The sequence below is a fragment of the Musa acuminata genome, chromosome BXJ3-5 (genome assembly GCF_036884655.1).
Source record: "Musa acuminata AAA Group cultivar baxijiao chromosome BXJ3-5, Cavendish_Baxijiao_AAA, whole genome shotgun sequence".
In the NCBI taxonomy this organism is placed as follows: Eukaryota; Viridiplantae; Streptophyta; class Magnoliopsida; order Zingiberales; family Musaceae; genus Musa; species Musa acuminata.
The window spans coordinates 7701236-7728985 of NC_088353.1; the positions used below are offsets into that span (position 1 = coordinate 7701236).

The 27750-nt window shown below is 41.9% G+C and overlaps 4 protein-coding genes across 8 annotated transcripts; 2 read left to right on the top strand and 2 right to left on the bottom strand.

The window, feature by feature from the left end:
• Positions 1-241: 241 nt before the first annotated feature.
• Positions 242-1518, bottom strand: LOC103985008 (uncharacterized). Its single transcript, XM_009402615.3, has one exon. It carries the CDS (start codon positions 1259-1261, stop codon positions 416-418), a length of 846 nt encoding a protein of 281 aa, XP_009400890.2. The 5' UTR covers positions 1262-1518; the 3' UTR covers positions 242-415.
• An 8032-nt stretch (positions 1519-9550) lies between these two features.
• Positions 9551-11286, bottom strand: LOC103985009 (uncharacterized). The gene has a single exon (XM_009402616.3). It carries the CDS (start codon positions 11113-11115, stop codon positions 9742-9744), a length of 1374 nt encoding a protein of 457 aa, XP_009400891.2. The 5' UTR covers positions 11116-11286; the 3' UTR covers positions 9551-9741.
• Positions 11287-12853: 1567 nt separating this feature from the next.
• Positions 12854-18799, top strand: LOC135583668 (transcription factor MYBS3-like). 5 transcript variants are annotated; one of them, XR_010496709.1, is made up of 6 exons: positions 12854-13295; positions 15378-15586; positions 16456-16935; positions 18069-18282; positions 18375-18428; positions 18502-18799. XR_010496709.1 is itself a non-coding variant. In XM_065152102.1 (4 exons), the coding sequence occupies exons 1-3, from the start codon at positions 13040-13042 to the stop codon at positions 16903-16905; spliced, it is 915 nt and encodes a 304-aa protein (XP_065008174.1). In that variant the 5' UTR covers positions 12854-13039; the 3' UTR covers positions 16906-16935; positions 17414-17790. The 5 variants fall into 5 exon arrangements, 3 of the variants coding, with proteins under 3 accessions (XP_065008174.1, XP_065008175.1, XP_065008176.1); XR_010496708.1 differs by having other exon boundaries at positions 18096-18282; XM_065152102.1 differs by lacking the exons at positions 18069-18282; positions 18375-18428; positions 18502-18799 and adding an exon at positions 17414-17790.
• Positions 18800-22286: 3487 nt separating this feature from the next.
• LOC135638172 (ethylene-responsive transcription factor ERF039-like) lies at positions 22287-23359 on the top strand. The gene has a single exon (XM_065151161.1). It carries the CDS (start codon positions 22317-22319, stop codon positions 23052-23054), a length of 738 nt encoding a protein of 245 aa, XP_065007233.1. The 5' UTR covers positions 22287-22316; the 3' UTR covers positions 23055-23359.
• The last annotated feature ends 4391 nt before the right edge of the window (positions 23360-27750 follow it).

Sequence of the window (27750 nt, forward strand, 5' to 3'; positions counted from 1 at the left end):
AAGATGAATAAGAGAATGAATGGATGTTGCAAGCACCGATGGCTACCAGTGGACCTTGGATCCTTCTTTCTCCTGGATTTGATCTCTCCCTATGAAGACAAAGAACACTCCCACCATTTGCCCATACACGTTTTAATGCTTTGTATCACACCAAATAAATCCAACAAAAAGGCGACACGTTTCATACAACAAGGACAAGGAAACCCAGAACAAGCAGACAAATGTAGAAGACAACAGAAGGTAGAGGAAGAAAGGTTAATTCTATACCCATTGGAACGGGAAAGGAGAAGCTTTTACACCACCAAACACGCTTTGGTCAGTTGGGACCGCCGACTCGGTAACCCGAGTTGGAGAATCGCCACAAGAAAAGAAGAAACTTTTTGAGGACAAAGAAAGAGGAATGGTTGCTGTGAGCTTAGAGCTTGTAGATGATGAGGAAACAAGGGAGCACCGCCATGGGATCGAATACCACGAGCTCCCCGTCCCCTAGGCTCACCGACTCGACCTGTGACTCGGTGTCTGACTCGGCCCTGACCCGGCCCGCGATGACTCGGCACACCAGCATCGCCCTCCGCCCCGCCCCGCCGCCCCCGCTAGCGTGCGCGCCGCCGCTCCCCGCGAAGGTCCGGACGCCCACCAGCTTCTTCCCCGCTGACCGCATCACGCTGCACGCCACCCCGGCGTCGTACACGACTCCCCCGCCGACCCCGCAGTGGAACCGCATCATCTCATTGCCGTCGGCGGCGCACCGGGCGTCGTCGGACCGGGAGGCCCCCGCGCGGACGGCCGCCCGGTGCTCCTCGAAACGGGCCACCGTCCGCACCGGGTTGTGGACCCGGAACAGCATCTCGATCTCGCCCGGGAACGCGGCGGCGGCACCGGACGAGGAGGAGGACCAGCTCGAGCTGAAGATGATCTCCACCACCCGTCGCGAGGAGTGGCCGGCGGGCAGCTCCGCCAGTGTCGGGAAGGGGTCTGAGCGGGCGGGCCCGACGAGCCCCGCCGCGGGCGAGGCGGCTGGGTGAGCAAGCCCCGGTTTGGGCTTGCGCCCCGTCTTAGGCCGGCGCTTCTTAGGGAGCGAGGAGGAGGAGGGGCATTTAGGAAAAGGGAAGACGTCCTTAACGGCGTGGGAGGTGTGGCCGCAGTAGACGGAGGAAAGCAGCGGCTTCTTAGCAGAAGACGAAGACGGCGTCCGGGGGTAGACGACGTCGTCCACGGCGTTGGACTTGCAGTGCAGCGACTTAACCCACCCCGTCGCCATGACAGCGACGGCCAAACACAGAAGAAATAAAGCCAACCAACCGAGAGTGGAGAGAAGCCTTAGTGTGGATGGGGTATTTTTGAGGGGTGGGAGGAGGAAGAGGTGGTTTTTATTGCTGGGTTTGCTTGAAGGTGTAGTATGTAATTTCGCAATGCAAGTGTTGGTGTTGGGTTGGATTTTGTGATGAGAAGCTTTGGATGGTGTGCAGGCTTTCCTGGTGTAAGGTGTTGTTTTGCTCCTTGTTACTGCAGATAGCCGTGTCCTCCTCCTCGACTGTTTCTCCAGTGACTGAACACATCTCTTCCTTTCAATTTGTATTCTCGTTTGTAGAAGGTCGACCTTGTCCTGCGTTACAGTGATCTCACTCCACTCTGTAACATCACCTCTATTAGTTTATGCATCATCATCAACTATTGTTATGTGTCTGCGAGAGAGAGAGAGTAGCAGTTGAGATGATTTCAGTATTCCACCTAACGAGGGAGGGAAGGGATGAAATCTCACTCGGTACTGTTGTTGCTTAACATGGCTGTTTATACCATGTCAACACTGATCTGATCCGCCATGCAAAATGCCTTTGTTTTAGTCTAAGAAATGGCACATGTAGCAACTATTTCATGGAATAAGGTGGAATTATGTTATCTGCGTCAATTAGATTGGTGTCACACTGCTTGCCACAATCATATGAATCAGTGTGCAGGTGAGAGAGTAAAATTTTCTAATGCGAGGTGGACTAACACAGCATAATCCTTCGACTAAAATAATAATCCAATCTGTAGACTCCTTTTCTTCTGTCTAGTCTTCACATTCCAATCCCACCAATCCATAATTTTCCATGACAGTACAATGTGACGTGCAGGAAGATGGTGGTATTCCACTCCACTCCTCAAGCACAGGAATCAGTTTAGGGTTAGCACATGACATGAACAAGACAACGCCCATCTCCTTAGGATTTAATAAGATATCCGAAACAAGAAATGGACAAGAAGGAATTGGCATGCGGAATAGAGTATGGCCATGGGATTCCTTCCAAGTCATTTCTTTGGTTGTCTGTCATCACAAATGGGTAAATCGTTTGTATAATCACCTCAGCTGACCTGCCCAAACTTTCTGCATGAAATCTGTAGGTAGAGATTGGCTTTTCTATGCGGAAGAAATCTCCATTACAGTCTTGTTGATGTGGCAGATAGTTCATTACCACTTCGAATGATGTCAAAAGTGCTCTAGAATGCTGTAATCTGTGTGGTTCTACAACCTTGATGCTCTGGCAAAGTCATCACCTAACTTCGGTTAGCTACTGTTCCTTGGTTTTGCTTTGCAGCCAAGAAAAACCACTGCAGTTACTTCTTCTATGTGTGTTCACGCGTGTCTCAGTGGTTTCCGGGTCATCGTCCATGGCAAAGGAAGCTCGACACGGAAGAAGAGGGTGAAGAAGCGGAAGAGGAAGAGAAGGTCCGACTCTTTTATTTTCTTTAGTGAGCTCGTGGGGGACAGAGCCATGGGAAAGACGACGGCTTGCAGCTTTTGGCATGATGAAGCGAAAGGGGTGGCGGTGGGGGAGGGAAACGTCAAGGTAATGGAACCGGAGCAAGTGAAGCCTGTGTGAGGAATTGAACGCAGTGCGGAGTTCGAGATCACCCACTTCAAACGAGGTGGTGAATCCTTTATTCTCTCACGCCCACTACAGATCGCAGCCCCCAAAACAAACAAACAAAAATATTTTTGTTTTATTGTTTTGGAATGTCAATGGCTTCATGATTTGATTCTAAATTATTACTTCTTATTACTGTAAACAGTGATTCAACTATACTGATCTACATATAAGAAAGACATTTAGATCAGTATCATTGAATCTTATCAAAGATATTTTATACTTTTTTTTAAAAATTAAACTCATGTAAATATAAAGATATATATATATATATATATATAAATTAATAGAATCTCTATTAATTATACTTTTAAAAATTAATTATATTAGAATCTCTATACTATTTACGAAAATTAAATATTTAACTCTATTTTTTCTTATGTAGTTAATTCTATTGACGAAAACATCACACACGTTCAATAATAAATCAAAATTTGATAAAATCAGACATAGTGATAAATTCTATGATATTTTCATTAGCATAATCGATATGATTAAATGTTTCACTTTTATTAGTATAAAGATTCAATAATAAATTTTAAAATATAAAAATTAAGATGTTAAAGATAATTAATTATAGGAATAATATGTAATTAGCCCTAATAGATATGCCAATTTGTTGATAATTAATTCTAGAGATTCTATTCAAATTGTTTGTGTATCGGTAACAAAATAAACACTGATTTTACTAAAAAAAAAATACAATATATTTTTATTTTTATAATATATATTAGATAATTTATTTCATTTTATTATAATCTATTATGGCTTTGTGAGAATGATTATGATGGTTTGAATTCTTGGGAAGGGTTCAGATGGGCTGCAGAGATGCAACAGAGACAAAGAAGCCTTTCGTTCCACGGGGCATTTTGTTGAGGTCGCAGGCAGGGGTTTTGTTTCAGCAGGAAGACCTTTTTCGCATTATACGAGATTATTTCTCGAAATTCCACATGAGGAACTCGAGCCTGATGACGATTCAAAAGCAAGCATGGTTGACGGTAGATACTATTTGATGATTGTCGCGAAGAAACATGTTAATGCGGAATAATTCTTTTCCCTCTTTGTGTATCAAAATAGGTTCATCATCAAAATATCAACTTGATATCAAAATGCTAATATCAATTAGCACAACATAAACAATAGAGCAATAAATCAATCACACAGTGAGACCAAATTTTTTTAACGTGTAAAACCCAATATGGGAAAAACCACGGGACCGCAGTCCACCTCAAACTTCCACTATCAATAATAATGATAACAGGTTTACAGTAGGTCTTCTCTAGAATAACTAGATGATCAGAATAACATCAAGATCATAGATCTTGGCTCAAGAATAGCATATCTTCGTCACATATGATGGATCTCCTCAAAAGAGAATTTTAGGTCTCACGGAGTGGATATCGTAGGAAAGTACCTTAGAGAGGGTAAACTGTAGATCAACACCGTTAGGATTGTAGAGTTTGCTGCAAGGATTCTCCACATAAAATTTGGGCCGAAACTGACAACGTTTGGCCACATATCGTCAAGCAGAAAACTCAGAAACCTAATCTTTCTCTCTCTATTTCTCTCTCCTCTTTTCTCTGCACGCTAACTGTGCACGTTCACTGTGCACGCTGCCTGTGCACGCTGCACGCTCACTGCACGCTGCACTGTCACTCAATTTTGCCCTTTCTCTCTTGATTTCTTTGATTTGAGCTGATGGCCCAAATTTGTCCAAGCCCACGTATGGGCTGGACCCAACAATTCTCCCCCTCCAGCTCATATGGTGGGCTGTACTAAGCCCGCTCTTCGCCTACATGCTTCAAGCTTCTCCTTAGGCAAAGACTTTGTCAACATATCTGAACCATTATCATTGGTATGCACCTTTTCCAACTGTAATTCTTTCATCTCAAGCACATCACGAATCCAGTAATATCTCACATCAATATGCTTGGATCTAGAATGGTATGTTGAATTCTTGGAGAGGTGAATGACGCTTTGACTGTCACAGTAAACAGTATATACTTCCTGTTTTAAGCCCAATTCCTGTAGAAACTTTTTCATCCATAAAGTTTCCTTACAGGCTTCAGTAATTGCTATGTATTCTGCTTCTGTGGTTGATAGAGCAACACACTTCTGTAACTTAGACTGCCAAGAGACTGCTCCTCCTGCAAATGTCATCAAGAATCCTGAAGTGGACTTCCTGGAATCAGTATCGCCTGCCATGTCTGCATTTGTGTAGCCTTCTAACACAGGTTCATCACTGCCAAAACATAAACACAACCTAGAAGTACCTCTTAGATATCTTAATATTCATTTCACTGCTGCCCAATGTTCCTTTCCAGGATTAGAGAGAAATCGGCTGACAACTCCAACTGCATGAGCTATATCTGGCCTAGTACAAACCATAGCATACATCAAACTGCCTACTGCAGATGAGTAAGGCACTTTGGACATTTCTTCTTTTTCTTTCTCACTTGTAGGACATTGTTTCGAACTCAGTTTGAAATGACCTGCAAGTGGAGAACAAACTGCTTTGGCTTTACTCATATTGAATCTTTCAAGAACCTTTTCAATGTAAGTCTCCTGAGATAGCCAAATCTTCATTTTCTTCCTATCACGAAGAATCTTCATGCCAAGTATTTGTTTCACCGATCCTAAGTCTTTCATGGCAAAAGACTTACTTAGCTCTCTTTTAAGCTTTCCAATTTTTCCAACATCATGGCCAACAATCAGCATATCATCAACATATAGCAGTAAAATAATAAAATCATCATCTGAAAATTTCTTCATAAACACACAATGATCAGATGTGGTTCTATCATACCATTGGCTCATCATAAAGGAATCAAACTTCTTGTACCACTGTCTAGGTGCCTGTTTGAGTCCATATAAGCTTTTCCTAAGCTTACATACCAGATTTTCTTTTCCCTTGACTTTGAAACCTTCTGGTTGCTCCATGTAAATTTCTTCTTCTAAGTCACCATGAAGAAATGTTGTTTTTACATCAAGTTGCTCAACTTCTAAATTCAAGCGGGCAGCCAAACCAAGAACAACTCGGATAGAGGACATTTTTACAACTGGAGAAAATATTTTTTTAAAGTCAATACCTTTCTTCTGACTGAATCCTTTCACAACTAGTCGTGCCTTGTATATTTGTTGTGAGCTATTATTTTCAGTCTTCAATTTATAAACCCACTTATTCTTGAGAGCTTTCTTCTCTTTCGGTAGCTTTACCAAGTCATAGGTGTGGTTCTCAAGCAAGGATCTCATCTCTTCTTGCATGGCTTTAACCCACTCACTCTTATTCTCATGTAGAATAGCTTCTTGGTAAGTTTCTGGCTCTCCCCCGTCAGTAAGCATAACATACTCATGTGGAGGATATCTGGTAGAGGGTTGTCGCTCTCTAGTAGATCTTCTCAATGAAATCTCAACTAGTGGTGGAGGTAGTTGTTCGGTTGGTTCAGAATCATCAACTGTAGGTGTATCATCACTAGTATTCTCACCACAATCTTCTTGTTCATCTCCCCCATGATCATCATGAACTACAGGTGAAGGAACTGGACCAAAACTCCAAGGAATATAAATAGAGGTTTCTGGCTTCTCAACATTATCACCATCATCAAACAATTGGTCTTCAAGAAACACAACATCTCTGCTTCTAATAATCTTCTTGTTCACTGGATCCCATAATCTGTACTCAAACTCTTCATGACCATATCCTAAGAAGATACATGCTTTTGCCTTATTATCAAGCTTGGACCTCTCATCTTTGGGAATATGAACAAATGCTTTACACCCAAAGACTCTCAAATGATTATAAGATATATATTTTCCTCTCCATATTCTCTCTGGAACATCACCTTGCAGAGGAACTGATGGAGAAAGATTTATCAGGTCAACTGTAGTTCTCATAGCCTCCCCCCAAAATGACTTCGGTAACTTGGCATGAGAAAGCATACACCTAATCCTTTCTTCAATGGTTCTGTTCATCCTTTCTGCCACACCGTTCTGCTGAGGAGTTTTAGGAACTGTTTTCTCAAGCCTGATACCATGGAACCTGCAATAATTCTCAAAAGGACCCTTGTACTCGCCACCATTATCTGATCGAACACACTTTAGCTTTCTATCAGTTTCTCTTTCAACATTGACATGAAACTCCTTGAAAGCATCGAGTACCTGGTCTTTAGATTTCAAAGCAAAAGCCCAAACTTTTCTAGAATGGTCATCAATAAAAGTAACAAAATAAAGAGCACCTCCAAGAGTTCTAGTTTGCATAGTACAAACATCAGTATGAACTAAATCAATAACATCAGATCTTCTAGATGATGGATATGTCTGAAATGCAACTCTATGTGTTTTTCCAGCTAAGCAATGATCACAAGATTTAAGAGATGTACCTTGCAACTCTGGTAAGAACTGCTTTCTAGCAAGAGTTTGAAGTCCCTTCTCGCTGATATGTCCAAGCCTCTTATGCCAAAGATCTATACTTTCACCTTTTCGAATTGCATTAATCTCTCCTTTGTGTAGCTTAGCTTCCATGACATAAAAAGAGTTAATCTTCTTTCCTTTTGCCACAATTAGAGAATCTTTAGTGAGTTTCCATTTACTTTCACCAAAATAATGTGCAAAGCCCTCATCATCAAGTCTACCTGTAGATATCAAGTTAAGACGAATATCTGGAACATGCCTTACATCTTTGAGTATTAATTTGCTCCCAATACTGGTCTCCAAGCAAATATCTCCAATACCCACAATCTTAGATGTACCATTGTTTCCCATTCTAACATTACCAAAATCACCAACAGTGTAAGATCTAAAGAAATCACCATTAGAAGTAACATGAAATGAAGCACCAGAGTCAATTACCCAGTTACTGTCCTGAGCTATAAGACTGACACAACCTTCATCACAAACAATAGTGATATTACCTTCAGCAGCAACTGTATTGGTCTCTTTTTCATTTTTCTTCATTTCATTCTGTTCTCGCTTCCAAAACCTACACTCTTTCTTCATGTGACCTGACCTATTATAGTGAAAACATTTGATATCTCTTCTAGACTTGGATCTTCCTCTATAACCATATTGATTTCTGCTATGACTTCTTCCACGTCTTTCTTGTTTTTCAGTAACAAATGCACCAGAAGAAGATTCACCCTGTTCTTTCCTTCTTGCATCTTCATTTAGCAAACTATCTTTAACCATATCTATGGTTAGAGTCCCCTCTGGCGTGGAGTTACAAATAGTCACCACATACGTTTCCCAACTTTCTGGTAAAGAGCTGAGAAGTAATAATCCCTGCATCTCATCATCTATATTCATTTTCATAGCAACCAACTTGTTTGCAAGACTCTGAAATAGGCTTATGTGCTCAACAATGTTACCACCACCATCTTTATACTTCAAATTTACAAGCCTTCTGAGGAGAGAAATTCTATTTCCCACTATCTTTTTCGCAAAGAGATTTTCTAACCTTTGCCAAACAACATCAGCTCTGATTTCATCTGAAATATGCTCATGCAAGTTTATATTCATCCATCTTCTAATATAGGCAATAGCTTTTCTATGTTGAACTTTCCATTCTTCATCGTCCATAGTAGAAGGTTTATCTTTAACCTTGATAGGCTTATATAAATCTTTGCAATAGAGCAATTCTTCCATCAGACGCCTCAAGTGGAATAATTTGATGAGTTCAATTTAATCATACCTTCTGACTCCATTTCAATCACACAAGAAAACTAGCACCAAACAACCTGATGCTCTGATACCACTTGTTGGGAAGAAACCTGTTAATGCGGAATAATTCTTTTCCCTCTTTGTGTATCAAAATAAGTTCCTCATCAAAATACCAACTTGATATCAAAATGCTAATATCAATCAGCACAACATAAACAATAGAGCAATAAATCAATCACACAGTGAGACCAAATCTTTTTAACGTGAAAAACCCAATGTGGGAAAAACCACGGGACTGCAGTCTACCTCAAACTTCCACTATCAATAATAATGATAACAAGTTTACGGTAGGTCTTCTCTAGAATAACTAGAGGATCAGAATAACATCAAGATCATAGATCTTGGCTCAAGAATAGCATATCTTCATCACATAGGATAGATCTCCTCAAAAGAGAATTCTAGGTCTCACGGAGTGGATATCGTAGGAAAGTACCTTAGAGAGGGTAAACTGTAGATCAACACCGTTAGGATTGTAGAGTTTGCTGCAAGGATTCTCCACATAAAATTTGGGCCGAAACTGACAACGTTTGGCCACAGATCGTCAAGCAGAAAACTCAGAAACATAATCTTTCTCTCCTTGTTTCTCTCTCCTCTTTTCTCTGCACGCTCACTGTACACGCTCTCTCACTCAATTTTACCCTTTCTCTCTTGATTTCTTTGATTTGGGCTGATGGCCCAAATTTGTCCAAGCCCACGTATGGGCTGGACCCCCTACGTTTTGGGAGGAGGAAAGCTATCGATGTGCAGATACTATTTGTCGAAATCAAACATCCCAAGAAGAAACTACCACAATTATGCTACAATTTTCTAGTGTTTTAATTGTTTTCTCATAAACCAATTATGGTAGAATAACAAGCCAAGTATTCGAGCATCCTCCACTCTCATCAGCTACAACAATCATGGAGGCAGCAGAACAATGGCTTGGGAAGAGTGAAGAGCTGCTGCACATTGATTTCTGAGTCTTCATATTAGTAATGATGAATGACAGATGCTCCCAAATTCTTGATGGAAAATAAGAGGAAAAAGCGAAACAAAATAAGGAGAACATGAAACAAAGAGGTATAATTAATGACAGGCATAAGCAAACAAAGTCGAGTCCGATGACCCCATTGTTCTGTCAACACTTGGCTGCCGCCAGCTGAGCTGATTCAGATCTCTGAAGTGTGATCTGCTTTCTGAACTTGGCTATGAACTCATCCGCCTTCTTGTCCACTTCGTTCTCATTTGCTCCTCTCGGTTGTGCTGCCGAGCTGAAGGCATGTTCCTTGGCAGATGACTCAGCAGCAGCAGCAGCAGAATCAGCAGGAGGAACCACCACTTTCTCAGCTTCGTGGCCTAAAAACTGATCCGAGTCTATCTTTGTTGCAGGATCTACCGTCGTTCTCAAACATCTTCCAACAGAAGAGCCGTCGACGCTGTTCTTTGGTTTTGTTGCTGACTCGAAGAGATCGAAGACGATGTCGGTGCTTGCTTGGCCACCTGTCCTCACCCTCCTGCTCAAGTCCTCCAGTTCATCTTTGAAGGTCTTTCTTATGATCTCTTTGTGTGCAGTGGATGGACATCCATGGCTGGTAAATGGCGGTGGGGGTGGGGGTGGGGGTGGAGGGGGCGGAGAGAACTTGTAGAAGGCCATCGTGTTCCTCATTTCCTCACCGCTTTTGGCCCTCAGTTGCGGCGAAAGAGAGGACCTATTCGGCGAGGGGGTCTTGGACGATCGGAAAGATGGAGTCTTGGAAAGATTTGGATGGTCGTCCAAGTATGGAGGTGGCAGAGACGAAGAGGAACAAGGTGGGACGACCATACCTGTGCTAGACCCCGGTTCATCCATCATCTCCATCCTTCCCGAGCTCGATCTCCATGAAACGGGCGAGGGAACGACGCCACCCTCGCCAGCCTCCACGGTTTCGTCGGTCCCATCGATTGACACAGAGGGAGCATCCATGTCGTCCTGGATGTGCGACTTCAAGCTCCGCACCGGCAAGAAGAGCGGCCTGCCGGTGGCATGGCTGCTCTCGGTGCTTTCATTTGCGATGACAACCACCGGCTCATTTCGGCGGTACTGCGAACTCCAAGTCCGCGTCTTGGTCTCGCCGAGGATTTCTTGCATGCCGTAGAACTCATCGTCGTCGAACACCGACGAACCATGCAGCACATGAGACAAGTAGGAATCGTGGTTCTCCGCCTTCACCACGGTCTCCTTCCCCGCGTCAAAGTCAGCATTCCGGCGGCTGAACAGGCCGTAGGATATGGCGATCCCCACGAAGAGAAGGTGGAGGAGCTCCCAGGTCCTCGAGAGGATGCTCTGGTTCACGAACTCGGGCGCCCGGGACGGGAAGAGGGAGACGAGTGCGATGATCACGGAGAAGAAGACGGCCTTGTGAAGGTAACTGGAATTGAATTTTCGTGAGAGGTGCTGAGTCATTGACGTTGGAGTGCTCAGAGCTTGAGGTGGAAGCTTGGAGAGGTGGCGAGGAGAGTTAGGGTCAGCCATTGGATGCAGACGCAAGAAGAAACGCCTGTTCCACTCTATCCTGTGCTTGTTCCGCTCTTCCGTATAGGCTTTTTTGGGGTGCAGGGACAAGTGATGAGGGAGAAGATAAGGGAAGAGGGAGAGTGAATTGCAAGACTTCCTGAGGAAACAAAAGGAGGGAAGGAAAGCAAAAGATGGAGTGATGCTGCTGCTGTTCTTTTGCAAAAGCAATGGCAGTCTCTTCCACTGTAAAAATGCCTTGATGCACTTTACTCTCTCTCTCTCTCTCTCACATCTGTTCTCATGCTCTCATTTGGTCTTATGAAGACATTTGGATTGTCAACATAGCATGCCTTGAGAGAGAAGGGAGGTAATCGAAGAGCAAGACTACAAGTAGCTACGACCATGTCACGAGAAGAACACAGCACAAAGAAAGGAATTACAGAGGAGCTTCAGAGAAAGGCCATGGCTGATGCAGTGTTAAGGTGGTGGCCTTGAGTTCCTCTCTCGCCTCACTTTCCTTCCACCACTGGTTATCCATTGCTTGTTTCATAGGATTGGTGTCCTCTTGGAATTGCATGCCGATGATTACCAAGAGAAATGGAACTGTGATCCACACAAAAGAGATGGAGGAATAAGCCTCGCTCACACTCTGCCAATATGCTCACCAAATGTCGTTACGTAAACACGATTGCTTCTCTTACCTCCCTCAAGTAATCCAAAGCTTATAGATGTATTATTATTCCTAAGTGGGCTAAACAGATCATGGACCGGTCAATAAAATATTTGGGCCAGAATAGGCCCACAATGACTTTTAATTCTATTTCAGGTGATATTATAACAAAAAAAAAGAAGATGGTATTGTATTTCAATCGGTGTTAAATAATTGAGAAATGTTTTGTACATCTAATTGTAAAATACTTCTCTAATTTTCTCTTTTTTCCCCCCCTAAACACCTTCTCAACCCATTGGTATTGCACTAAATACTTATCAAATTCTCGTCAATGGTATTGCACTAAGGAGGATACCCTAAAATATGTAAAATTCTCATTCAAAAGGTTTTGGTGTTATAATCTATCCAATATGCCAAAATAGAACATCTACTAATTGTGCATTCACCATATAATTTCTCTTTTATCCCAAATTAACTAATGCTAGTTTTATTTTCTTTTTTATTTTTATTCTTTGTGGTGTTAATGAATATTTTTTGAAATAAAATATATTAAAATTCCCCCTGTCTGTATTCTGAGTGAGATTAGAAGCAGTGATTAAGCTTATCCTTTTATCTACTCATACTGTTTTGTGATTCCTCTGAGATAGTAGTTTGACTTTTCAGTCAAGAAACAAATGTAGGAAGCAGACGCGGATAAAGGATCGACGTTTTTCCTACTCGTAGACGATGTACCCCGATCGTCGTAGTCGTGTGTCTTCCTTGTGGGCCCCGCATTTTAGCGTAATTTTATCCAGTGATGACGAGGGTACGATCCGGGGACTATGGTGCGTGGGCAAGTCCACAGGGCAGTGGTGGTATATGGACGCGACAGTATGAGCCACGTGGGTGGTGCTGCCTGCTGATATCGCTTTATTATCGGGGAAACAAGTTTTCTACCCGGTTAATGTACGCGTGTCACCTGGGTGCGGGGGCCACAAGTGATTCTCTAACCACAACCTGAAAAAGTTGAGAAGTAATGCGGGTGAAAATGGAACGAGTATATAAGTATTTTAGCTCTTTATCCCATTTCCAATATTTTCTTGTCCCCCTTCGCTGCTTCTTCCGTGACCCACTCGCGCTCCTCCTCCCTCGCGATCTCCCGATCCCACTACTCCCTGTTCTGTGGCTCTAAATTCCCAATTCCAACCCTAATTTTCCTCCTCGGGATCGGCGGGGAGATTCGGAGATCGAGCTCCGAAGACAGAGGAGGAGGACACGGCGGGCGCCGGGAAGATGACGCGGCGCTGCTCCCACTGCAGCCACAATGGCCACAACTCCCGGACGTGCCCTAACCGTGGCGTCAAGCTCTTCGGGGTGCGGCTCACCGATGGATCCGTCCGGAAGAGCGCCAGCATGGGGAACCTCTCCCTCCTTGCCGGATCCAGCGGCGGCGCGTCGCCCGAGCCCGGAGGCGGCGCCGCGGCGGACGGATACGCGTCGGAGGATTTCGTCAAGGGGTCGTCTTCCAGCTGCCGCGAGCGAAAGAAGGGTGAATCTCTCTTGATCTCTCGTCACTCTCGCTTGCGTCGTTTCTTGATTTTGGTAAAAGATTTGTCCTCTCAGCTGAAGGAGATTCTCTGTCATATCGCCATAGAAGGAGATTCTCTGTCATATTGACATAAATTTCTCTGATAGTTGTAAGATTTACTTGCTCCTTACGCCTTTCATTGAAATGATTAGCAGAGGCACAATAAAAACCTGGATTTGGTTCTAATTCGTAGAATCGAAATGGAATGCGCGACGTACCCGTCTGTCCTGCTTTCTGAACTTGGCATGTGTTCATGTCGTGTAGAATCCACACTTTTTATGCCATGTTGTAGGTTTTCTTACACGGTTGTCATTCTTGTAGGTTCAAGTGCATGTTAGCATTGCATCCGGCAGTGATTAAGTTTGGCTTTATCTAGGACTGATAAGGGCTGCAATTGTTCTGTTACGACTTAGTGACATTCTTGAGGAAAAAAATTTTCTTTACCTGCTTTCATGATGCGGTAGGTGTCTTTGTGCACTAGTTATGATAGAAGAACAATCCATTTGTTCCTGAGAGCAGTACGGAGAAGTTGAGTAGTGAAAGAATGAAAAAGAAACTATTGGCAGACTGCCCACATCTTCCTTTTGTGGAATGCATTGGGTTGGATGTTTTTCTTCTGGATTCAACTAGTGCCATTAACCATGTCAGTGTGAATTATGAAACGCCACAAATGGATTCTAGGAGGAGGCTCTCAGAACATATAACTTTAACCATTTGTATACCTTATAAGAAATTATTAAATTCCTATGTTATATGTTCGAGAGATAGATGACATTCAAATCTTATATGCTATGCACACTAAAATCATATATTATATGCACAAGAGAGAGATTCAATAAGAAAATGAAATTGAATTCTGCGCATCAGTAATAGAGAAGTTCTGAATCCCTATACTATATGTACATCAGTGAAATTCAACAAGCAACGTACTGTTGCGCTAACAGGAAGGGGGTTGTCGAAATGAATTCTTTTTCTTTGTTTGACTATACTGCCCTACAGTGCAGTTAATGCGATACGAACTGTTTAAGTCACTTCAACCTATATCATATACCCTGAAGTTGCTAATCTGATGTATCCAGAGGTTCTAACATTTGCTTTAGCTAAACAGACTTTTTATTACCCAAATATGGTTTGCCATCAATCAGTTCAGGGGTCTGTGTAGCTTTTTCTGTGCCAAAGAAGAAGAGCCAAACTGCTGAAAATTTGACAGGAACCAAACTAGAAGGAAGAGGTACAATTATAAGCAAATGAACGAGACAGTTTTTGTATTTTGGTTTGGCTGATTTGTCTGACTCATTTTAGAAATAAAGAAATTGAAATAAAGTGCTGATATTTTGAAGTCTTGGGAACAAAGAGCATAGGTTTTGTGGATTAATTAAGGTTCAAGAAGAAAAAAAATATTTTTCCTTAGTTGAGCTTTCTGAGCATGCTAATGACAAAAAGGAGACTTGCAGAAGGGAATATGTACTTAGGGAAATAGTGAAGGCATGGAGATGAACCAAGAACTATGTATTCTACAAGTCATCCGAAACAATGAAGAGGAGAAGAAAAAAGCGATGCTTACAATGATAACTGATAAGTTAACTTTGTTGGTGCGGTGAAAAAGAGCCATTGCATCATCAACATGCCATTGCAATTCATGTAAATTAGCAGCCTCTTCTGCCTCACCTTCATTCATTGGCACCGCACGATGTAGCCCTAAGCTGTGGGTTCCTCAGGGGATCGCCATCAAGCCATCGGCAGACTTCACTTCCACTAATGCAATGTTGAAGCAAAGTTCTATATATATATATATGGTGAAAAACAAAGAGAATAAAGTGAAGTTGAAAATAAGAAAATACTAGAGGCATTTAAACAGAAGTAGAACAACAATATCGAACATGTTCATGTATAAAAGGATTGCTCACTTGTACTAGAATATAGATCTCAAAGTTTGTTTTGGTGACACATGTATTTTTTATATTTCGTTTGGTGGTTATCACCATCGGGTGTGGCATTTCGTTTTAAGGTGGTTCTATGGGTTTTTGTTGTTGATATTTGCAGGTACTCCATGGACTGAAGAGGAGCATAGAATGTTTTTACTTGGTTTGCAGAAGCTTGGCAAAGGTGATTGGCGTGGCATATCACGTAACTATGTGGTATCAAGGACACCGACTCAAGTAGCCAGCCATGCACAGAAGTATTTTATTCGTAAAGCCAATATGACAAGAAGAAAGAGAAGATCAAGCCTCTTTGATATGGTTCCTGATGAGGTTTCTTTCTCTCTCTCTCTCTCTCTCTCTCCCTCTTTTGCTTGCCTGGTCACCATAATCAGAAGATGTTTGAATGCCTTTTTATGGACAATTGTTTATGTTCATGATTCAGACTTGCATAATTCAACATGATGATAATGCAATTGGATTTGGACATGTTCTTCACTATATATCAACCAACATATTCTTACCTAACTTTATTACTTAAGGTAGTACACTGCCCCTTTCTTTGATTTATCAGCTACTGACAGCCAACAATCTGCTTTATTTCAATGTGGTTCATTATTGATGTAGCCTTTTTATTCTAGAGATCATTGAACCATCCACTGTTGTCTTTCCTCCATAATTTTGGGCAAAAATGAAATAGTTTATGCAGAGAGGGAGGGTATTTACCTAACCTATCAACAAACAGCAAAGATTGACAGACGTAGCAATATCTTTTCTGTACCTCTGGAATTTGAGCTAGATGTTCAGCTGGATAGAGATTAAAGGTTTTGAAAGAAAAACAAGAATATGTGAATCTCTATATGTGGAACCACCATGTTAAGAGTTGTTTAGGAAAGAGATTTATAAAACCTTTATGCCAAAGAAGATGATGAAATTTTTTACACCTAAGCGGCCTCCAACAACCTGTTCAACGGAAGCCTGTAAACCAAAGTTCAGTTTTTAGGTTTTTGTTCTAACTAAAACATGTAGTTCCTGGACTGTGGTAATGTGGTCTCATATAGTGGCTAATGTAACCTACTTTTTATTAATAAAGAAATTGAGGAAAATAGAATTTCTTGACAAGGCTTGGAAGGACAGATCCATTTGAAGAACATGGATAATTCGTCTTAAAATTCATCTTATGAATTTTTTTTTTTTGTCAGTCCCTTGAATTCGAGCAGTTTCCAGTGAATTTCAAAGACTCAGAAACACAAATTAAGAATCTACCTTTGATACCTCCAACTCTGAATGAGGAATGTGAATCCATGGACTCTAATGACTCAATGACCGGAGAAGCAGGTGCCCCACAGCCAGAAGCTCCACAGTGCAGTTATCCTGTGATACTTCCAGCTTATTATTCACCATTTCTACAATTTTCATACCCTTATTGGTCGGGATACAAAGCAGATGCTTCAGAGCAGCAGACACATGAAATTATTAAGCCAACAGCAGTACATTCAAAGAACCCCATAAATGTTGATGAGCTTGTGGGTATGTCCAAACTGAGTATAGGAGAGTCTGGTGGAGAAACCACATCTTCACTGGACTTACTTGGAGGGTCGAGGAGGCAATCTGCTTTTCATGCTAATCCATCCACAAAGGCTCAGGCATGATCCAACTATCCAGATGGTCAACAAGTCCAGGTACGCCATTTGATAGCCAGCCTTGCCTCCTCCTCGTTAGATTATTATGAAAGTTACTGCATTCCTGGACGATTTCCTTATACTGCAGCTTATATTCATACTGCTCTGGCATATTAGCACTTTATCGGATGGCTATAGCTCTGCCTATTTTTCTAGTAAGTAAGTATATATATCTACAGTTTTTGGTTTAAGACTTCAATAATTGGCATAATGGTTTATATCATTGGCAAAAGTTCTATTAATTGCCTGTAGAGGATAAGAGACGAGTAAAATGAGTAACTTTATGAGTACATTGGTCCATGAATCACTTGATATATTCTTGCAGGATTACTGTGCAACTGATAACATAAAATTCAAATGTTTGGAAATTTTGTGATTTTTAAGGGCAGTTGTTTCTAGTGTTCCATGAGATCGATATATAATTTCCTTCCTGTTACATCCATGATGTTCTGAGCATGTTTACCTTGACCTAATTAAGGTGCTCTGCTGTTGCGAGTGCTATCATGGGCTCCAGAAGGCCTTGATCTTCGAGTCAGCAAACATTTGGATCCATGTGTGTCTAGTCGTCTGCTACTGATAACCATATCAGCCACTCGATAGCTCTTAGGGTTAATAATGTACAGCTTCAAGTGCTTAAAGTAGATATTCAAAGGGAGGTCAATGCAAGGCACTCGACAAACTTGGAAGATCAAGTTATATGTACAATATTCTTTAACAATATGCTAGCATATCAGATGCATCGTTGAGCGGTTGTCATCATTGTCAAATATCAATATTCAGCTGAGCGGAATCTCATATTTTGTGCTGAAGACAGTCGTTAGCAGTATCAAAATGCAGGTTTTTTTTACTCATTCATGTTTACTGGCAACTACTTCCGTGTTCATTTTGTTTGCCTGTTCGGATGCCTTGTTTTCCTGACTCAGATGATCAGGATGCTTCACTTCATACGAAGAGATTTGTTTTTGCTCTTTCATATATTTAGGATGCATTAGCATATCAATCATCCAACGATAACGATGCTGCTTCATCATGTATTTTTGATCTCTGAAGGAAGCACGATTGGTCATTGGCTTGATGGATGCATCATATTTCTCCTATCACTTTCGTTGATGTTTTGACCAATAAATGTACAGGTTTTGTTCTCTTTGATCCTATTGCAGTGAATAATGATACATGATACAAGCAGTTAAGAAGTCGAAAGATGAGAGAGGAAAGCTTCAGGTGGCTCGAGTCATTTTTCTATAGTAAATTACCGAGAGACGTCTCCATCTTCACGCCACCTTTCTGATGAACAAAAGTCAATCTTTTGGATTGTTGTGTAACCCACGGATCAGGTTAATTACAATGGTATGTGGGAGTTAATTGCAGGCTTTAGTTACACAATCATGTATGGCCGTAACTCATCGTCAATCTTGTGGATTGTTGTTTTGGAGCTTCAGCATAATAAGCCCACCACTGACGGGATCGAAGACACCACCACTGCTCACCACAAGGTTTGCTCGCAGGCTTTAGTTTGATTGTGATGAGTCCCACTCTCAAATTGCTCAAACTCTTATCTCGATGTAGGGACTGAAACACCCTGGAATTCTGTACTATTTGTACCAGAAGAAAGAAAAACATAACAATAAAGCAGTGAACCAATCCAATGCTGAGAAGCAGCCGAGAGAAGGTACTCCTCCTGTACTTGGAAAGAGTCAGATGACAGCAGGACGGAGAAGGCCAGCTTATTTTGTACTTCTCTGGGTAGAGTGGGAAAAATCTAATATAACATAAAATAAATGACATGTTTTATTGGTCATAAAAATAATAATATTATTATTATTACAATACATGAAATGATTAATTTATTAATCTTGACAAGTCAGTCATCGTCTCTTTGAGTTGGTTTTTTTTGTTTTTGGATGGATGAATGGAATTAGGACGTCGATGAAGGGTGGTAGAAGAACGAGCGAAGGGATTAGCGAATCCCTCGTGATGACAGTGCGTAGAACGACAGCTCGCCCGCCGTGAGTTATGGACGGGGGAACGAGATGACGATGCCAACAGGGTGAGAGACCTCGTGGTGGGTGATGAGCAGCCACACGTGGCCTCGAGCGTTTTATGGTGGCCGACGCCATGAGTCGAAGGTCCACATGGGCAAGAAGACTAAGGCCTCGTTTGCCGCACCCGATGGGGTTTCCCCTTCCCAATGGCACTTCCTTCTGCAAAACTAACATTTTTAGTACGCCCATCTCTCTCTCTCTCTCTCTCTCAATATCATGGAGTTGTCGATTTACTTGATGCACACCTTTATAAACATATAAATGTCATATTTTAAGCCCCACGCATCTGAGGGTAGGTAAAAAGTTTGGATACATGTGGTAAGAAAGAACGCATGACATGAAGAATGCTTTCCTCCACTATTGCAGGCTGCTGATATACAGCACATCACATGAAATAGTTTCCAACGAATAGAGACGAAGTAACTAAGAAGGTTTCAGGCCGTACAATATTGGATGATCCGTTCAAGAGAATTTGGAGCGTCAATTAAAATCTTGGGGGAAAGGAAAAGGGCTGTTTTAAGGGGTAGCCGACGAAGGTGTGTGTGTTAGGTGGCAAGTCTCATTGAACCGGTTGCTGTCATGTGGCACCACCACACTCACCTCATTGTATCCATATTGTGTGTGTGGACCAATCAATCAATCAATCACTGATCTCTCACACACACTAATTGCTCAGTGCATCTCCTCCTCACTGCACTGTGATGGGTTCAAACCAGCTGAATTCCATGCGACACAAGACGCCGAGATCCAAATAGAAGCCAACCCATTGTTTGTGCCTTCTTACTGCACTGTGGATGCAGCAGCAGCAGCAGCAGCAGCAGCATTTAGTGTTCTAAGTTACATGACCTCGCATGGTGTCGGTACTTACAATCTTTATTTTACGAATAATGTTACTAAATTTCTTCGGCTCGAACGATTAGTGTTTCTTTATTCTTTTTTGATAAGAAAGAAAAACAATGGCTAAACTATAAACTGAAAAATGAAGAAGATGATAAGCATTTTCCCTTTTCCCTAAAGAAGGAAGTTTTCTTCTCGGATGAGCTCAATGGTGATGGCTGCTTCTGAAGAAAAACCGCTTGGCCATCTTCTTCCTTGGCCACAGTTCTGTGCTTGTCATGGAGTTTCGAGGGATTGGAGGAAGACTTCAAAACTAAGAGAGAAATCTGACGAGCAGTGTTAAGAATCAAAAAGTTAACCTCCTTGGGTGCTTCATCGGTAGTTGTTTCTTCTTCGAGTCTGAGAGAACGGTGAGGCCTCGTGGCCACTGGGAATGCTAATTTACTGGAGAATTGACAAGTCATTAGCGCATTAAGGCACGGAGACGGCGACGCAAACGTCCTCCAATCATGCGAGTCGGTGCTGTGGCCGGCCATGGCTGATGTGATCGCCATGGTTCTTCACACCGCTGGGAGATGATGGGAATATAACGTGATGCATGCTTCTCAATTTCGTCTTCTTGTTTCATGTCGAATAATTTCCATGGAAATCTGACACAAGGGAGGGTCAAAGAAGCACATGGAGTTCCCCTGTTCACGTAGACTCGCACTTGCTTTTACTTGGCCTCCCACGGGGAACAAAGAAGATGTCAATTCTTGTGAATGGAAGAACCTGGCCATCTCTCTCTCTCTCTCTCTCTCTCTCTTAATTTTCTTTATTTTGGATAATTTATCAAAAAAATCTTCAAATAATAAGTTTTTATCGAATGACATCCTATATTTAATTTTTAGAAAGGGATGTTTTTTTTTTATTCTAAAAATATTCTTAAATCGAGTTATTTCAAGTCTGTGAGCTGGTTCTGATCAGATCAATTCAAGTCAAATCCCTTCGGATCAGATCGGGTCAAATCCCCTACATTCAAGTTGCACTTAGGTTATATAATCGAGTTACATTCAAGTTACACTCATTCATATAACCTATTAAGATATATTATTTTTTATATAAATTTATTATAAAATAATAATAATAATAATAATAATATTTTTTGTTAGAATCAAATTATAATAGAATTCTTGAAGTTTTTATAATTAATTATCCTAACATATCTAAAAAATATTAATATTAATATTAAAATAAGCTACATAATTGAATTTAACTTATTTTAATTTTGAGTGTAACTAAGTCAATATAGGAAATAAAAATAGAAAAGATAAGATTTTATGAATATTTTTATGATGAATTTAGGATAATTTTATATAAAAGTAATATATTTTAGAGAAAAACTCGAGTTTTTTAGTTCTATAATGAATGTAAAATAATTTTATATAGAAACTAATATATTTTTAATGAGTATAATAGTATATAACTTGAGCCAAAAAGCTTTTCTAGATATTTTAATATAAAAATAAATATATTTTTTAGTATAACTCAAAATTTTTAATTTTGTGATAAATTTAAGATAATTATTGTATATAAATAATATATTTTTGATATATTATGTAAATATGTGTAATTCGAGTGTAATGACTTTTGTAGACAAATTATGATGAGGGGATGGCGAAAGAGGAAGGGAGAGAAGAAAAAATGGAGCAAAGATATAAGGAAAAAGAGGATGAGAGAGAGGTGGATAAAGGAGTGGGATAAGATGAAGGTGGATGAGAAGAAAGCCAAGAGGGAGGAGGTAACGAAAGAGACGGAGATGGAGTCGATGGAGGATGAGGAGGAAGCATAAGGGAAGTGAGAGAAGGGGGAGGAGGAAGAGGAGGGAGGGGTGAGATACAGGGGGGATGGAGGAGTGGGAGAAGGTAAAAGTGAAGAAAGACTTCAAGGGAGAGAGGGAGGAGGTGATAGAGTTTAAGTGAGAGAAGGAGGAGACAAAAATGGGGTGGGAGAAGAGAAAGCTAAAGGGGGAAGTGGGGAGAAGAAAACCATTGAAAAGGAGGAGGTGACGGAGTGGGAAGAGTAGGAGATAGTGGCAATGGAGACGGAGGTGGAGGTGAGGATAATTTAAAATTTTTAAAAGGTAATTAAGGGTTTAATTAAATCAAAATAAATAGTTAAAACTTAGTTCATCTAAAAAAAATCGATTTAATCCTAAAAAATTAAATCAAATCTAGTCAGAAGATAATTATTATCTTTTTTATGATTTTATTAAGAGTATTTTTTAATCAAATTCAAAGCAAAAAAAAAAAAGGAGTAAAAGTCAAATATGTGACACACCTCATTAAAAAAAAAAAAACTTATTATTATGGGTTTTTTTTTATGATAAATTGTCAATTTTATTTTATATTATTTGTGTTACTTGTGGCATTTGATAGGCCATCATAAATGACGCTCACATTACTATTTATGCAGCCACTTTAGATTGCCTTCCCCACTCAATAACACCATTGGCTTCTCACCATGGAAGAACAACTCATCCATGATTGTGAAGCTAACTCCTCTTTCTCTACTATTACTTCCTCTTCCTCCTCCTCTTCCTTGTCCTCCATCACCTCTTCTTGTCCCAGCGCCTCATCAAAGAAGATAAAGGAGGCTTCCAAAGGTGGATCCAAGAGGGTGGTTGAGACTACTGCCGGCGGTGGTGGTGGTGGTGGTGAAGCTAGAAAGAGAAGCAAGGATGGCAAGCACCCTGTGTACCGCGGCGTCCGGATGCGGAACTGGGGGAAATGGGTGTCGGAGATACGCGAGCCGAGGAAGAAGTCGAGGATCTGGCTGGGGACGTTCCCGACGGCGGAGATGGCGGCGCGAGCCCACGACGTGGCCGCGCTGACCATCAAGGGCCAGTCGGCGCACCTCAATTTCCCGGAACTGACCGCGCAGCTCCCGCGGCCGGCCTCCGCGTCCCCCAAGGACATTCAAGCCGCGGCGATGCTCGCCGCCGCCACGTTCTGCGCCACCGGCCTGACGCCATGCACGAGCTCGGAGTGCTCCGGCGCGGACCACGCCGAGCCGCCGACCTCCCGCTCCCCGGCCTCGACAACCTCGTCAAGCGATAACGACGACGCGCTCTTCGACTTGCCGGATCTCTGTCTTGACCTAAGAGAAGGCTTCTGCTACTCTTCTTCTTCTTCATGGCTGCCTTGTGCGGACGAGGACTACGTCGAGTTCCGAGTGGATGAGCCATTCTTGTGGGAGTAGTATCAGAGCTCATGAGCTGCCGGTCCAAGGCATGCACGCACAGATCTTTTCCCCACATTTGCTGGCATGAGCAGTGGAAGCAGCACCTGCGATGTTCATCAGATCTACCTTGTCTGATTCAGGTGGCCGGAGCTCCCTCCTTCAAGCAGTTCTGCAGGCAATCGTTCCACAAGAACTCCAATGGTCGGAGCGTGGCTAAGAACCAACGGCAACTTCTCCACTTCTATACACATGTTTGCTTAGCTTCGGATTAATGTGTACGCGTTGAAGGAATGGGATTAAGGATTGTTGACTTGTTTGCTGAATTGGAAACCACTTGCTTTAGCATTGGATTTGATCATCATATATGCTTCACTCCAATTGATGTAGTGACAAAAGCACAAGTAGGACATCTCTTTTCCTCATTTGAGGAGTATCGCTCTTGTTTACTCACAAAGATGATCTTTCTCATCACTGAGAAGGAATCCAGTATTACCTTAATAGAAGAAAATAATATGATGTCTCCTCTAGTGGACACTTTTATATGATCAGATTGACAGATACTGGTGATGATCATATCTAAAGAGAGGTTAATTAAGTCTAAAGGTGAAAAGAGTCATGGCACTTTAAATGGTCTCAAGTAAGCAACGGTGTCCACCTCACAATCACAGAAAACCTCTCTCTCTCTCTCTCTCTCTCTCTCTCTCTCTCTCTTTCACACACACACACACACATCAAATCATGCTTTTTGGTGTTCTTTCTTGACGTAGCACTTCTTTATCTATCTTTTTGCAATTCTTGAATCAATATGAATCATATTAAATCAAGAAAACAGAAATTATTTGGCCTGTCAATGAGTTGATTCATATCAGATGAGCTTCTTCACATCAGTCGGATTCACTCATCCATTGAGGCAGTAATTCTTCGTCTTCGGTTCAGAAAACCTTACTGTACCACTTGGCAGAGTCACAAAAGTGTGGCTGTTTCCACCCACCTTTGGACTGCTGAATCATGAAATGAATCCATATCAAATGATGTGGCTGTTTCCATCCACCTTTTTCCTATTTTAACTCTACAATTAATTTTCAGAAAATGATTATTGAAGTTGACTGAAACACCTCGGAAACTTATTTAGTGAAACCATCTACAACCACTGACACTGCAATGTATCATTCATTCAAATCAGTGTATCTCATCCATACCACAAAAAAAGAAAAAGAAAAAAAAGAAAAAAAGGGGGCAATCATGGTGTGATAGAACTCTGTGGCCACTTGTCATTTATTCGTTATATAGAATGTATCTTTCAGAAATGACAAAAGTCATGGGACAGCCGATGCAAGCTAATACCATCAAATGCTGGGCTAATCCAGGGTTGTCAAGTATCCAAGTCGCAGATGGATCTAAAATTCTGCATCTAATGTCCACCCTAACAATAATGAGCAACATTTCATGTTGTGTGCGCACAGGCTGGCAGAAGAAATGGCACCAGAAACAGTAGGTAGTGTTTAGTGTCCCTCAACCCCATGAATGCTTGCAAAGGGACAGGTATATCCAAGTAATGACAAATCTGCAGGTACACAATTGCTGAGTGAATTGGTGATGCAGATATAAGTGCTTCAATACTCCCTTGATGAACCAACTTGGTAATAAATAACATTGATGGGGGAACACCACCAAGAAATCTGTCTTCATGGTAATGTCATTACATAGGTCAGTCTCCTAATGGAAGCAATTAGCTAGGTTTGGTGCATCCAAGAAGCTATCATCTGAAGCCTTTTCTTCTAAGAGAAGGAAAATATCTTAGTGTATCCACAACATGAAAATTTTGATGTCACTGAACTGCTCAATGGATGATCAATGTGTCTAAGCCATCACTGTTACTGCGGTAAGAAACACAATTTTTACACTGCAATGTCTGCTGAACCTTTTGGTTTGTTCCCGAAGACTCACCAGCCGGTGGAACCAACAGCTTCCGTGGGAAGGGAAAGCTTTTGTTGGGTACCCAAAGAAAGGGACAGTGCTGCAACACTTCATTGGTTGCGAGCATAGAATGAGACAAAAGAATTCAATGTTGTTGCTCGACTTAACCTAATTGTCGTCCTCAATAAAGCTGAACAACCCCAGCACAAGCAAAGCATAAAGCCTCACACCGAAATGCTTATTCTTCTATTGCATGGGGAGGAAAGGGGACGAGGCCAACTTACAGCCAGTCTTTCCTTCACTTTCACGATGAAAACAAGTCGATGATGTGCCTCATTTACCACTACCATGAGATGGATGTTTTTTATGCATGAGGATGTTGTACTTGCAGTATTCTAGTTTTCCTTTGGGATCAAACAAGACTGGGGTAGAATTGACACCAAGCTACTGTATCATCTGACAAGATTCATTTCTAACTTCATACATAATTAGTCTTGGTTGCTGGGACAAAGAATCATTTGATGGATACATCAAATGAAAAGGCCACTGTGGATTTGATTGATTAATTTGACACATTGAGATTTTTCCACATGTTCCCTGTTGTCCTTTCTTTTGGTGATCCTTAATTCCGATAGATAAAGACACTGATGGATGCCCGTAGGTTCCCTATGACATGCAATCTGATTTTGTGTTTGCCGAAAACCAAAGTACCAACAATAGCTATACCAAGAACATGTACTACTTGTGTTGCATCGACTCAAGATTTTAGAGCAGGTAGGCCAATAATTCGTCGCTTGTTAGTTCAGTCTCTGATGGCACTGCTGAATTATCCTGTTTCATCTTGAGGGGGAGAAAGTGATGAAGCAACTGCCTACCAAAAGGCGATGGAACCTTTTATGGTAAGAGCAATCCAGCAAGAGTCACAAGCTGGGAGGATGAATTCGATCCGTCGTCGTCGTCGTCGTCGACGGATTCCGCATAGAGCAGTGGAAGACTCGCAACCTCAAACAGCAACAGTCATGTTCTTTGGTCTTGTCGTCGACGATTCCATAGATTGCAATGGATTTCTGTAGCGGATAAATTCGATACAAACTTAGATAATAAGAATGTTTCTGTCGAAACTGTGTTGATGCTGCATCAGAGTGAAGAGTTTGTTCATGCAGCTAATCCTGAGCATTCAGTAATCCAACTTGAGCTGCCATGAAATATGTGACAAGGAGCTCTACCATCTGTTGGTGAAGTGATGTGTCGTGGCCGGTGAATAAGCACAGCCTGGTCCATGGGTCGATGTCGGGAGTCTTCGATCGGCTAAGCTGGATGCCGAGGTCGGCCGGGCCCTTGCGACGGGGTGTTGATCAGCGTTTCTCGGTCCGGGCGTCGTTGATGTTGAGCAGCGTCTCTCTGTCTCCAGGTTGGTTAGCGGTTCGCCTTCATACTGTTGGGAAATCTTGGGGGCAACATCACATGTGCAGCGGAAGAACAAGAAAATAAAATCCCTGATTCCCAAAGAGATGTTCGTCGTCATGCGAAGATTGGTGCGCAAAATCCGCGAAACTTAAAACTGCATATAGAGTAGATTGTGTTACCTAGGGAGATCGTATATCCCTGTTTCCTTGCAGATCCTTAGGAGAGGGTGAAGGAGGTCAAGCGTCCTCCTCTCTAGCGGTGATCCACACAGCAGGGCTGCGACGACGCTCCTCAAAACTCCAAGCCTACTCTGAGGTGAAGAGGGAGAGGAGAATAGGAGAGGCAAGCAAAGACTCTAGCCTATGAGGCTCTTAATCCCTCCTATTTATAGAAGCCCCCTGTCAAACCCTAATGGATCCTCCCCTAGTGAGTATTGGATCTGCATCCAATAAGATAAGGGCTCCATCGGATATCTCATATATGAACCTCTACTCATCGCAATGCCTACCATATGTGTGTGACCCTCTAGGCCCAATATCGAGCTGGCCGTGAGTCATACCTGTCAGAACTCCTTCTAACTTAGTGAATTATTATCTCTGTAATAATTCACTTGACTCATCGACTAAGGACGTACTAGACAACTACGCCGAAGTCCCTAGACGATACAGGGGAATCGAATCCATTGTATATGTCTGTCCTTAGTTACAGTGTACCTATAGTCCCTCATCCATCTAATATCCCAGAGACCGTATATCGAGCATGGTGCTGTCAGACCCATTCGGTTTCTACTCGAGTCTCGCTCTAATCGGATTCTCCCGGAGAACTCTTTTCTCTCTCAACCCGAATGACCCTGGCCAGGGATTTTCCTGAGCAAGAACACATGGGATATTCCTCTCATGACGCCGAGAGTGGATGATCCTGTATCGACACTCAATAGTCCTCGTAAGGTCGACTATCACTCCCAATGACCAACTGTACTAGATCTGGGACAGCTAAACCTATAAGTCTGGTATCAAAGAGTAGAGCCCTCATACAGGACATCCTTGGTGTCTCAAGTCTAAGGACCAGATACACCACTAGGACTACGGAATCGTTGTCTGACAATAAGGCATCATCAACTATCCAGCATTCCGTAAGCGGATCAATCAGTGAACTCATTCTCCAATGAGCACCTATACTATATCCCTAGTGTCCCTACATGAGCAGCTATGAGACCAATTGCATCCATCATATGGACGGGTATACAACACACTAGTCTGTCCAGTTATCACGATGTCCCTCTCGAGTGACTTATGACCGAGATTATTTAGGATATGTGTTTAAAGGTGAATCAATCTCATTATCATGATCTCATCACGATCCGATTCTCATTGCACAAATCCAAGGACAT